This window comes from Sarcophilus harrisii, chromosome 2 (assembly GCF_902635505.1).
Source record: "Sarcophilus harrisii chromosome 2, mSarHar1.11, whole genome shotgun sequence".
Taxonomy (NCBI): domain Eukaryota; kingdom Metazoa; phylum Chordata; class Mammalia; order Dasyuromorphia; family Dasyuridae; genus Sarcophilus; species Sarcophilus harrisii.
The window spans coordinates 415,602,721-415,615,672 of NC_045427.1; the positions used below are offsets into that span (position 1 = coordinate 415,602,721).

Consider the following 12,952-nt stretch of genomic DNA (forward strand, 5'->3'; position numbering starts at 1 on the left):
TCATCTACTACTCTTGTTTCTTTTTCACTTATTCCATCTAGAGGTCTAATATAATTTATAACATTTTAACTCTTGCCTCATTCTTTCAAGAATTATAATTAAACTTGCGGTCCAACTGTATTTTTCCAAGGCTTTGCTGGTGGACATGATGGAATTACTCTCTTTTTCTTGAATTTGTGTCTTAGTCATTCCTGGATCTAAAACTACAAAGTGCCTTATATATGTTATCTCATTTGATCTTTACAATAACTCTCTGGTGTAGGTACTATTATTATTAGCAGTTTTTTACAGATGAGAAAACTGAGCCTGAGATAAATTAAATGACTTAAGCAGGGTTGTACAACTAATAAGGTTCTGAGAAAGGATTTGAAATCAGGTCTTCTTCCCTCCAACTCAAACACTCTACCACTACACCAGCTAGCCCAACAGATAACTGCTAGCCCCAGTGTCTATCACCCACTCAGAAGTTCCTGCAAAACTATCAAAGAGATAAAACTATCAACTTGTCATTGATCTTAGTATTCTCTTCTCATTATTCAGCTACAAGACTTAGCCTAGATCTATGGAATTAATGCAAATTCCTGATCCAAGGTCAAAGCAACAGAACTGCAGGCTCACATCTAGTTCCATTTTTTTTCTGTACCATGTACAAGCCTAGGATCATTCCAATGCATAAATCAATCTACTCCTTGTCCCAGTACACAGAGGCCAAGTCTCAGCCTCCATCCACATTGGATTTTTGATCCAGCTCCAGAGACAGAGAAACTCATTTGTTTCTCCTCTGGGAAGGTCTTCTATCTCCTTCCCCATGTCCACAGTTTATCTCCCTATACTGGCCTCAATCAGAAAAATAACCCACTAGAATAACTCCTTGGATTTCTTGAAAACACCAATCATTCTGGTACTCCTCTTTGACCTTTGTTGGAATAACTGTGGGAGAGAACCAGGCTATACTGCTTCCTCCCATTCTGACAAATTTACTGATTGTGTGTGTGTGTATAAAACTAAATATATATTTGTGTGTATATATATATATATATGTTTATATGTGTGTAGATGCACATATATATGTTTATGTGTATTATAGGCTTATGTTTATGTATATGTATGGCAGCTAAGTAGCACAGTGGATATAGTGCAAGACTAGAAGCAGAAAGACCTGGATTCAAATATAGTTCAGATACTTATTAACTATGTGATCCTGAACAAGTCCCTTAATCCTGTTTACTTTAGTTCTCCATGTAAAATGAATTAGAAGCCATTTCAATATCTTTGCCAAGAAAGCCCCAAATGGGATCACAAAGATTTGGAAATGACTGAAATGCCTAAAGAACGAAAAATATTTATAAGTATTTGTATACATATATATATATATATATATATATGTGTGTGTGTTGCATTGTATATGTGTGTTTGTGTATATACATATGAAAGTGGGTATATTTTTTCCTTTAAAACTGTACATAACAAAAGTTCACAATTTCTTATACAAGACTCTGTTCTATTCTTTGATATCTTGAAATGTCAGTGTCTGATGATAATTGTTAAATTCACATTAAAAAAATTTTTTAAGAAATAAAAAAGGTAAAAAATAAAATCCCTTTCAACTATAACATTTGATGTTCTGTGTTCCTAGATACCTCTAATATTTTAAGCCATCATCCAGCTCTACATTCGGGACCTGAGCCTATAAGCTATTTAAGATCCCCAGAATTAAAATTCCATGCAAATAAGCTATAGGCGAGGGCTGATGGGAAAGAAGGGAAGTGCTGTGAGCAGAAATAGAGACTCTCCAAAATTCATTCTTGCTCACTAACATATCTAAAGTTAATTAGCCCTGGCAGGGTAGACCCAAGAGATTTTTTTTTTAATGAAGAGAGATATTTTTAACGAAGACTCTTTCACAGGAAACATGAGAAGGATCAAGCATTTTACACCTAATTAATGGGACTGGCTGGAGTGCTGGAACATGTTCCAGATTCATGCTCCCCAAATCTATTAAGTAGTTATGATTAAATGAAGCTGGTGGTATTCATAGAGTAGCAGAGCTTCAGGCAAGGACTCAGTAGAATTTTAATTTCGATTTTAATTTACAGATGCTTCATTGGAAAGGAATATGGAAATAATGCTGTTTCTGGAAGGAGCTGTGATGGCTCTTTGATTTCTTACCATTCTGAATTTTCCCTCTCACCTCAATATGAAATTATCAGCTATATCTGTTATGATAAAAATCCACTGCAGCCCTCTCCAAAAAAATTGGCAGATACTAGGGCTCATAGTGTTTTGAATGCCAGGCCTGGAAAGGACCTTAGAGATCATCTGGTACAACCCTTTCATTTTACAAATGAGGAAAACAAATCCTGAGTGTGAAAGCAACTAGCCTTTAGATTGCACAGATAGTAAATGGCAGATGTGGGTTTTAAACCTAGGATTTCAACTCATGTTTTCTTCCTTTTTCATGTCCAGTGTTCTTTCTCCCATGACATGCTTGACTCTGCAGCTCAGTCCCCTTCTCTCTCTCTCCATTCCTTCTTTCACACTCTCATCTCTTCCCATTTCAGCTCCAGCTTCCATGCAGATGACTCCCAAGTCTCTATCTATAGTTTTGTAGAAAAGTCTTATAACGACCACTCAAATCTCAATGCCAATTACCCCCAGAACATAGGTACAACTGGTACCTCAAACTCAATGTGTTTGAAGAAATATTGAATATTGGGGGGTTAAATGATTTTTCAAGGTCACCCAGGAGCAGGATTTGGACAACAGGTATTCCTGGTTTGAGGACCAATTCTCTGCCCACTGGGTCACATTGACTCTAGATCTTTAAAAGCAAGCCTATTCTTCCTACACCAAGTTCTTCTTTAGGCGAAAACTTTCTGTCCCTGGTATCACTATTTAAGTCTTCCTTGCTCAAAGCCTCAAAGTCACATTCAACTCTTCTTTCTCACTCTCATCAACCAATAAATAAATTTTTATTTATTAAGAACCTACTATGTATGGGGCAGCTAGATGTTGCACTGGATAGAGCACAAACTCTGGAGTCAGAAGGATTGAGTTCAAATGTGGACTCAGATACTTATTGTATGATGCTGGACAAGTCATTTAACCTCAATTGCCCCACACACACACACACACACACACACACAAAAAAAAAAAAATATGCTAGGGGCTTATACTGAACTACTTGCTATGGATTTTGCAATTATTTTGCATGTGCAAATAAATAAGTATATGCATATACACATATATTATCTCCTCCCATTAGAGTATAAGCTCTCTAAAAAGAGGGACTATTTCTTTGTGTTTCAATCTCCAGCACCTTAAATAATGCTTGGTGTTTAATAAATGCTTATTGGTTAATTGATTAATAGAGATGCGAAAACAGAAATAAAATAATAACTAGTTCCAGGTAATTTACATTCTGTTGGGGAAGACAAAGTCTACATATATAAAAACAGACAACATAAACATATGCAGGATCAATACAAAAACATAAAGTATTTGATAAAACAAATCAAATCTGTGAGCAGTTTTTAAGTGCTTACTATGATCCAGGTGCTATGCTAAGTACTGGGAAAACAAAGTACTAGGTATAAGTACAAGACAGTCAAGGAAAGCACTAGCAGTTTTGGGTATCAGTAAAGACCAGAGTGTAGAACATGGCAAAGACTCTATAATATAGAAATGAAGAGAAAGTATTTCAAGCATGGGGATGATCAGCACAAATTTCTAAAGATGGGAGAGGGGGTAGCCCATATGGGAAACAAAGTCTAAGGCAGATGGAAGTTTGAGTTCAGGATGGAGAATGATACATAATGAAGCACAAGAGGTAAGTTGAGACCAGCTTATAAAGATTTTAAAAGTCAAACAGAGGAGGTTTTATTCTACAGCAAAGGCAACAGTGAGCCATTGGCTGAAGTTTATTAAATAAAGAAATGACATAGTCAGATCCATGTCTAAGGAAAATCACTTTGGCATCTGTGGCTAAAGGACAGATTATAGGAGAGAGAAACTTGAAGCAGGGAGACCATTTAAGAAGTCATTCAGATAGTAATAAAGATTTATCCAGCCTTCTTCAGCTCAGTCTGTATATTCTGTCAATTCTACTCCAATAATATCAGCCCCCTCCTACTCACTCCCATTGCAACAACCTTAATTCGGACTTTCACTGCCAACACTACTTCAGTACATGAACCACAGAACTCTCTCTTTCTACTCCATGCTACAAAAGGATTAATTTTCTTAAATCACAGACTTCATTATATCACTCCTTTGCTCCCAAAACCTTTAGTTCCTCTTCATTTCCTACTCAGTGAAGAGCAAACTCTTTGTCCTTACTTTTGAGGCCTTCCACAATCTGGCTCTATCCCACTTTTCCAGCCTTTTCCCCCATGAATTCTCTCACAAACCCTCTGCTCCGGCCCCAATGGAGCACTCACAATTTCCCAAATCCAGTCTATGCCAAGGCCTCCTGCCTTCTTTCCACCAATTGAATTTGGTGCTTATTTGTCAATGCCCAGATCATATGCTGCTTCCTCAAAGAACCTTTCCTGTTCTCCCAAGAGAAAAAAGGATCACTCAAATCTTTCAACTTTCAGAAGTTTCTCAAAGTTTTCTTTCACACATTCATGATATACTTGAGTTCTATTTATTCTGAGCTTGTCTCATGCTAACAGCTCCTCCATCTTATTTCAAAGTTCTGATTGTTTGGTCTTTTTCTTTTCAGATCAAGACCTCTCCACCACAGTTCTACTCTAACCCTCTGGGTTCTCTTTCCCTCCTTCCACATCAGACCTGATTATGGCTACGCTCTGAAGAAGGAAGTTGCCATGACAAGCCTCACCTCCCATCTTCTTCTGGCATGAAGCTATGGCTTCCCATACCTGTCATGGCCTTCATAAGACAAGGAGAATGAAGAACATGGAAAACAAAATGTGGAAAACCACAATCATCCCCATTTGGGCCTCAAGCCTTCTCAGTACTCTTTCTTCAAGACACCTGAAGCTTGAATTATGCATAGTTTGATCATAAGATATTGTCTCCAGGTCTTATCATTATAAGGAGTAAGAACCGAAACTTGAACCTTATTTCACCCAGACTCATTTTACTGATTAAGAAACTGAAACTTGGAAATAAGTACTGATTTACTCAAGGTCATGCAGGAAATTTAAGTCCTCCATCTCTGAACCTAGAGTTTTCTCCATTCCATACTGCTCTCATTTATTCAGCCAGGAAGTCCATATCAGCACTGCCTGGTTAGGATCCATTACTCTATCTCTTGATTTAATTAGGATCCATTACTCTATCTCTTGATTTAATTAGGAAAAGAAATCTAATGAATCATTAAAGCCTTAATGGGTATGGATATTTAAATAAAAAGACACCATCTATTGATGAGCCTGCTCAAGGAAATCTGATCCCAGAAACTTTGCTGTGTTGTGGTTTTAAAAGTTGGAGGTCCCAGATGGATGCTGACAGCCAAGACTCAAACTGGCACCAGGTTTTGATTGGCCTGGTGCTCATATTCCTAATCCTCATCACAGTCCTGGGTAATGTGGTGGTGTGCCTGGCTGTGGGGCTGAACCGCAGGCTCCGGAGCCTCACCAACTGCTTCATTGTGTCCTTGGCCATCACCGACCTCCTCCTGGGCCTCCTGGTGCTCCCATTCTCTGCTGCTTGTGAGCTGGGCCAGACATGCAACTTTGAAGAGCCCCTTTGTAAAATTTACACCAGCCTGGATGTGATGCTCTGCACTGCCTCCATCCTCAACCTCTTCATGATCAGCCTGGACCGCTACTACGCCATCACCGCTCCGCTGCGCTACACCATGGTGGTAACGCCTAAGCGGGTGGCCATTGCTCTGATCTTCATCTGGATGATCTCCATCACGTTCTCCTTCTTGCCTATCCACTTAGAGTGGAACACCCAAAACATCACTAACTCGAACTTGACTCCCAGTAAATGCAAACTGCAGGTCAACAAGGCCTACGGCCTGGTAGACGGCCTGGTCACTTTCTACATCCCCCTGCTGGTGATGTGTGCCACCTACTATCGCATTTTCAAAATTGCCCGTGAACAAGCCAAGAGAATTAACCACAGCTACTACAACAAGGCTGTCACCATCCGCGAGCACAAAGCCACCGTCACCTTGGCAGTTGTGATGGGGGCTTTTATCATCTGCTGGTTTCCCTACTTCACGGTGTTTGTTTACCGAGGAATATGGGGTGACATCAATGAGACCTGTGAAACCATCGTCCTGTGGCTTGGCTATGTCAACTCAGCTCTGAACCCCATCCTGTATGCGGCTCTGAACAGGGACTTCCGCACGGCGTACCAGTGCCTCTTCTGTTGCAGGGGCAGGGGTATCACTTCCAGGGGGTCCTCCCTGTCTCCTAGCACCTCCCGCCAATCCCAGAACCAGTCTCACCAAGTCACCCTAGGACTCCAGGAAGAGACCTCTCTGAGACTTCCAGTGCAGAACGGAAGCGAAGCCCCGTTCCCCCAGGAGCCAGATAATTTGGAAACTTCAAGTTTGGCTGGCCAGAGGTATGGGCAAGGAAAAGGGAGGGAATACTAACCTAGTAGCAATGGTTTCCCAAATGGGCAGTTTTGTATGTCTTCCCCTTGTGCCATATTTCCCTGACCCCACTAGAGAAGGAAACCCAAGAGATAATAATGCCTGTGGGTCTGAGAATGGTTGAGTGTTAATCCAGTCCTGTTCTCATTCCAGGCCCCAGAGTCTCACCTCTGGGGTATCTCTTGACCCGTAGAAAGCACAGTGAGGAATGGGTACACCTTGGGGTGGCTAAGTGATACAATGGATAGAACATGGGCTCTGGGATCAAGAGTGCTTCAGTACAAATCCAGCCTCCAAAACTTACCAATTGTGTTGACACTGGGCACGTTTCTTAATCCCAGTGGCCAAAATTTTGGGAAAAAAAGGAATAGGTGCCCCTTTGGTTATTTTTTGGGACCCTCAAATGAGGCATTCTTCTTCTGGATTTAAGAAATCTAGAAACAGAAATAGAAATTCCATTTGTTCAATTTATTATTGGTTTTCTCTTTTTAAAAAATGGTGGCAAGAGATAGAAGGCAACTTAGAGAATAGTACATAAACTTAAAGCTGGAAGAGATCTTAGAACATAAATAGAATATTACAATTGAGAAGAACCTTAGAATGTGATTGCAGGAAGAAAACAATGGTAATAGGCACACAAAAATATTAGAACTGGAAAGAACTTTAGAAAAAAGAACAAAGTTAATACTGAATGGAATTCTGAAGATCATTTAGACCAATTCCCTCATTTTATAGGGCAGAAAAAAGACCTACAGAGTTCCCTTCCCCAAGACCTTTGATCACATTAATGGTAGAACTGAAAGCAGAGCCCACATACCTTGATTCTCTCTCTCGTGTGCTTTCTACTTTGTCATTCCCACATATGATAGAGGGAGAACAGGTTATTAATGGAAATCTTGAGGAAACTACATGGTGCAGAGGATAGAGAGCAAGACCTGGAGTCCAAAAGACCTGAGTTCAAATCATCTAGCCTGAAACACTTGCTAGTTGTGTGAACTTGAGCCAAGTCATGACTTTCTGTTTGTTTCAATTTCCTCAACTATAAAAAAATAATAATAATAGCACCTATTACCCAGGGTTATTGTGAGGATCTATTGAGATGTTTCTAAAACACTCAGCACATTACCTGGCCCATCATAGGTGTTAGCTATTATTGTTACTTGGTTAGATTTAGGATACTCTCAACTATCTGAGGCAAGTGTTTTGTAAAACAACCCTTCCATCATCCAACCACACAACCCTGATGCCCCTCTCAGGTAGGGACATCCCTGGCTGACCCAATATCACCAGTCAGTCAAATTATCTTGCTTTCACAGAACTTCAGATTTAGAGTCACAAAGGACCTCGAGGGCTATGTATAACCATCCTCTCATTTCACAGATGAGAAACTGAGAACCAAGAAAGAGATTAAATAACGTGACCAAGGTTGTACAAGAAGTAAGTGGCAGAGCTATGATTTCTATCCTGGTCCTCTCCTTTTAGATCAAATGTTCTAAAAGTTTGATGTTAAAGAAAATTTCACATCATATGGGGCAAAATTGTCTTGATTTACATGCCAAAAAGTACCCTTTGTACACTTAAAAAAAATCCCAGGTGACTGACTAGTTTCTTGGATCATTTTCTTTCAGTTGACTAGACAAAAAAAAGGCATTTAAATCATATGGTGTTGATGCTGAGTTCAGCAAAGAAGGGGAAAGAAACTACTGTCATCATGAGAAACATTTCTCCTGGTTTGGAATTCCCAATAGAGATATTGCTTCAAAGTTTGTATGTTGTATTTCTGGTAGGGACAAAAACAAGTTCAGAGCTGCAAAAGCTTCAACAATTCTGTGATGTCTTAGGTCCGATTCTCAAATGAAGTGAAAAAATGAGATGGCAGTATTAACAAAAGAGCTTTGATCTTTCATCGGGTTCAGATTGTAGCTTCTCTGTAGTCTAAGAGGAAGTTTCAGTTTTAGAGCTGGAAGCAATTTAGAGATAGCTAATGTAATCCCCACCACAACCTCTTTTGTTTGGCAGAAATGAAAAATGAGATCCTGGAAGTTGTGACTTGCCCAGGGTCACACCAGCTGTAAATAGCAGATGGGGAATTGGAACTGTTGAGCTTGGCAGCTGATTCAATTGTTCCCATGCTGCTAAATGTAGCTTCTTACCCTTCCCAACCCATAAAATCTTCTACTAGCATTGCAATTGTAGAGAGTCAGTTGTAGTGGGGGAGAGGGAGGGGGAAGGGAGATTCGGAAGAGGGAAGTGCTGAATTCAGAGTCAGAGGACCTGGATCAAAGCTCCAAACTTAAATCATTTGTGTAATCTTGGCCAAATCACTTAATTTCCCTGGGCCTCATTTTCTTCATCTGTAAAATTAGGGGGCTGAACTAAATGACCTCTAAGGTCCCTTCAGCTCTGTACATATGTTCCTGTGATTCTGTGAATAACACAAGACAAGGTTATTATGAGATTTGTTATGAGAATATCCATGTCTATCTGCCCTCTCACAATAACCTTGTGAATTGGGTGGTTCAGCTATTAGAAATCTCATTTCACAGACAAGGAATTTGAAGCTCAGAAAGTATATAACATCATGTTATATTACAATTAGAAATGTTATATATTATTAATTATTAATCAATATTCTAATAATAAACCAATTAATTTTCTAAATCAAATATAGAAACAGGAACCATTAAACCATAGGTAAGGATACCCGGGAATTGCATATTGGCTTAGAAAATCACAAAGTAACATTATTGATATTTTATTGTATTTTTATTTATTTTATTAAGTATTTTCTATTACATTTTAATCTGTGTCAGGTCACATTTGAGAGTGTTACTAGCCACATGTTTGACAGCTCTGTTCTAAATAACATGCTGTATTATTATATAGCTTATATTTTATAACACAGAATATAAAATGTTAGGAAGAGGTTAGAAGTAATTATAACATAAGAGTACCACAAAGTAATTTTATTGATATTTTATTGTGTTTTTATTTATTTTTTAAGTATTTCTTTATTACATTTTAATCTGATTCAGGTCACATTTGAGAGTGTTACTAGCCACAAGAGTTGACAACTTTTCTAAGTAACATGATTTATTATTATATAGCTTATATTTTATGATAGAATATAAACTATTAGAAAAAGGTTAGAAGTTATCATAACATAATAATATACAGCAAATTCTCATACTCTCATCAATCCAGATTTTCTCTCCAACAAGGGAGAAAACAGTTTCTAAAATCCTTTCCAATTCTGACATTCTACACACACTGATTCCCAAGTCTCTTGCAGATACAACTTCCTGTATCCACCGGTCCCTTCTATCTTTCTTGTTCTATATTCCACAATTCTAAGTTCCTTTACAGCTCTAACATTCTGTGTTCTAAGGTCCGTTCTAGTGCTGACAACCCACATCCTAAATTTTGTATTTGCTGATTTGTTCTATATTAGACTATTTGTCCTCATTCTCCACAAAATTGAGAGGCTCTGGGAGCTATCCAGACATTTACTGGGGTATTTCCCAAACAGATATTCCAATCTCCAGCCAAAGGACATACGAGGCCACGAAAAAGTCGTGAGCATCAGCACACATTACTTATGCACGAACAGCTGCTACCCAAGAGATCCCGTCCATCTGTGCTGACAGTCCTACCACCTGCAGCACCCAAGTGAGAGGGAGCTAGGGACCCGATCAGAAATTAGCACCTTCACAGAATGCAGACAAGCTGGTATCGAGGAACCTTTCACTCAGAGCATTATCACTGGGAGGAAGCTTAGAGATGATCTAATACAATTGATCCCCTCCTTCTACAGAGGAAAAAGCAAGCCTAGAGAGAAGAGGTCAGAGGAACTTTAGTAGAAGAAACCAAGACAGAGCTTGTCTCCTAATTCCCAAACTGGGGCTTTCTCCATTCCCTCTATACAACTTCTATAAATGTAAACCCCCACATGATGACTGGGCAACAAGGTCAACCAGTCTGGTCCTGGGGCCATGATTTAACCTGACATCCACAGATCCACATGGTACCAAGTTATGTCATGCGGGTGTTATAGATTGGGAGGAAAGATGATACTGGTGAGATGGGAATACCTGGAGTCAGAAGACTTTATGTTCAAAGGCCAATCCTGACGTTTACTGTGACCTTTGCATCATCTTATCTCTGTTTCCTGGTCTGTACAATAAGAGAATACAGATAGATGATTTCTGAGGGAACCTGGAAAGGAAAATAGTACTCAGAGTATTTTGAATGTGGCTCTATGTTAAGTCCCTCAAATCATAATATCACAAATTTAAAGACAGAAGGGACCTTGAAGACCCTTTAGTTCAATAGTGTCAAACTCAAATGGAAATAGGGGCCAGAAAACCATATTTAAGTGTCCCTGTGGCTGCAAATTGACTTAGAAAATCACATATATTATCTTCGTTCTGCTATATTTTCATTTTATTAAATATTTCCTAATTGCAAAGTGCTACAGGCCACAATAAGGAGATGTGATCTAATCTAAATCTGATCTAATCTAATCTTTACATTTTCCAGGAGTTCTGGTAGAAGGGAAAGCTATGGTTATCCAGCTAGGAAATGGCAGAGAATTTTATCCTAGGTGCTCTGAACCTAAGAAAGTCTAGTGCTAATTCCAAACCAAATGTAGGAAATTTAGACAGGCAGACAAGAACAGAAAAAAAAAACATTGTACTTGAACTTCAGAGACCTCAAACCAAGCTGTATCCTCATCATTTAAACTTATTTACTTACTTTTCCTGGACTTGTTTCCTTTTCTATAAAGTACAATCATGATGCTCATGCTCATGGGGTTTTTGGAAGGGAAGAGTTTTGTAAAGTTTAAAGCACTATAGAAATGTGAGCTAAAGTTATGTTGATGATAATAATGATAATGAGTCATTCATCTTGGTCCTAGACTGGAGGTTGCTGAAGGAGTGAGGGAGAACTAGCCTTTACTACTCAGGTCAAACAGCAACCTGGAGAAAGGGAGGAAGACAAAACAAGCTACTTGGAGTCTTTGACTAACTAAGATAAGCCTGGTTCCTGGCTTCCCACCTGACTGATAGCATGTATTTTCCCAGTTTTCATTCCCTAGAGCACAGAACAATGAATTCATTATTGAGTTTTATCACCACCAGTCTGTGGGAGTGAGGAATGAGGATCCCCAGAAGAATTAACTTTCTGGGGATTGCCCTGGATCCAGAATGGACCAATGCTTTGGGGTTCTGGTCCCAATGAGAGGCAATGGGGTCCAGACTAAAAAGACAAAAATCATAAATTCAGGAGCAAAGGTTTGAAGCAGAGGAATTCTCAGGACTCTTAGGGGATTCTATGATCAAAAGCCTTGCTTGATTAACTAATTATAGTAATTTTGACCCAGCTTTTCAGCAGCCGACTGTTTTATAGCCAACCCTATCTTTGGAGACAGAGCCTCAGGTTCAAATCTTAATTCTGCAACTGACTTGTCAGTCTCCACTCTTAAAGTCCCACTTACTCGGAAAAAGTTAGAAAGCAAACAAGCAAGCAATCAACAAACATTTACATAACGTAAATCGTGAAACACCACAGAAAGAGGAGCTAGGATGTCTCTTATTGGGTGTCTATTAAGCCCATAGTCCAGGCTTAAAAGGGGAATAAGTATAATCCATCAGGAAAAAAGCACCAGCCTTGAAATTTTCTGCATCCCTAAGACAAAACACTCTAAGAACAGTAGAGGTCTTTAATTCAATACTTGCTTTGTCATCATGGTTTAACCACTTCATATCTCTCTCTCTCTCTCTCTCGCTCTCTCTCTCTCTCTCTCTTTCTCTCTCTCTCTCTCTCTTCTCTCTCGGTAGCTATTTCTTCATCTGTAAAATCTGATGATAATGCTGAGTCTATTTCCCAGAGCTCATATAAGGAAAGCATTAACGCATGACAGGAAAATGAGCTGCTTATTATCCTTATTCTCCTTACCATTATTGTTGTTGAGATATTTTACAGATTTCTTCATCTTAAATCCACTTCAGGATTAAGTGTCTTGCCCAAGATCATACAATTAATAAGTGTCTGAGGTCAACTTTGAACTCGGCTCTTTTTGATTCGAAGACTCTATTCACTGCATTAGCTAGCTAGCCCTTCCCAATGTACAGAAGAAATTTCAGCTCCCAACATGGACTGACATTCCTAAGAGTTTTTACTGAGTCTCTTCTTATTTTGTACAGTGGAGTTCTCAAACTTTTTAAATAGGGGCCAGTTCACTGTCCCTCAGACTGTTGGGGGACCGGACTATAGTAAAAACAAAAACTTTGTTTTGTGGGCCTTTAAATAAAGAAACTTCATAGCCCTGGGTAAGGGGGATACTCGTCCTTAGCTGCTGCATCTGGCCAGTAG

General features: G+C 39.2%; 1 protein-coding gene across 2 annotated transcripts in view; it reads left to right on the forward strand.

Moving 5' to 3' along the window:
- The window catches only part of HRH2 (histamine receptor H2), a 49,030-nt gene that overhangs the window by 22,895 nt on the left and 13,183 nt on the right, over positions 1-12,952 (forward strand). For both annotated transcript variants that reach the window (XR_004232174.1, XM_031953715.1), the window contains exon 2: positions 4,727-6,546. Coding sequence is in view for 1 of the 2 variants with exons in the window: in XM_031953715.1 (XP_031809575.1) it covers positions 5,465-6,546 (1,082 nt within the window). In the remaining variant the exon portion in view is untranslated. The remainder of the gene's footprint in view (positions 1-4,726; positions 6,547-12,952) is intronic.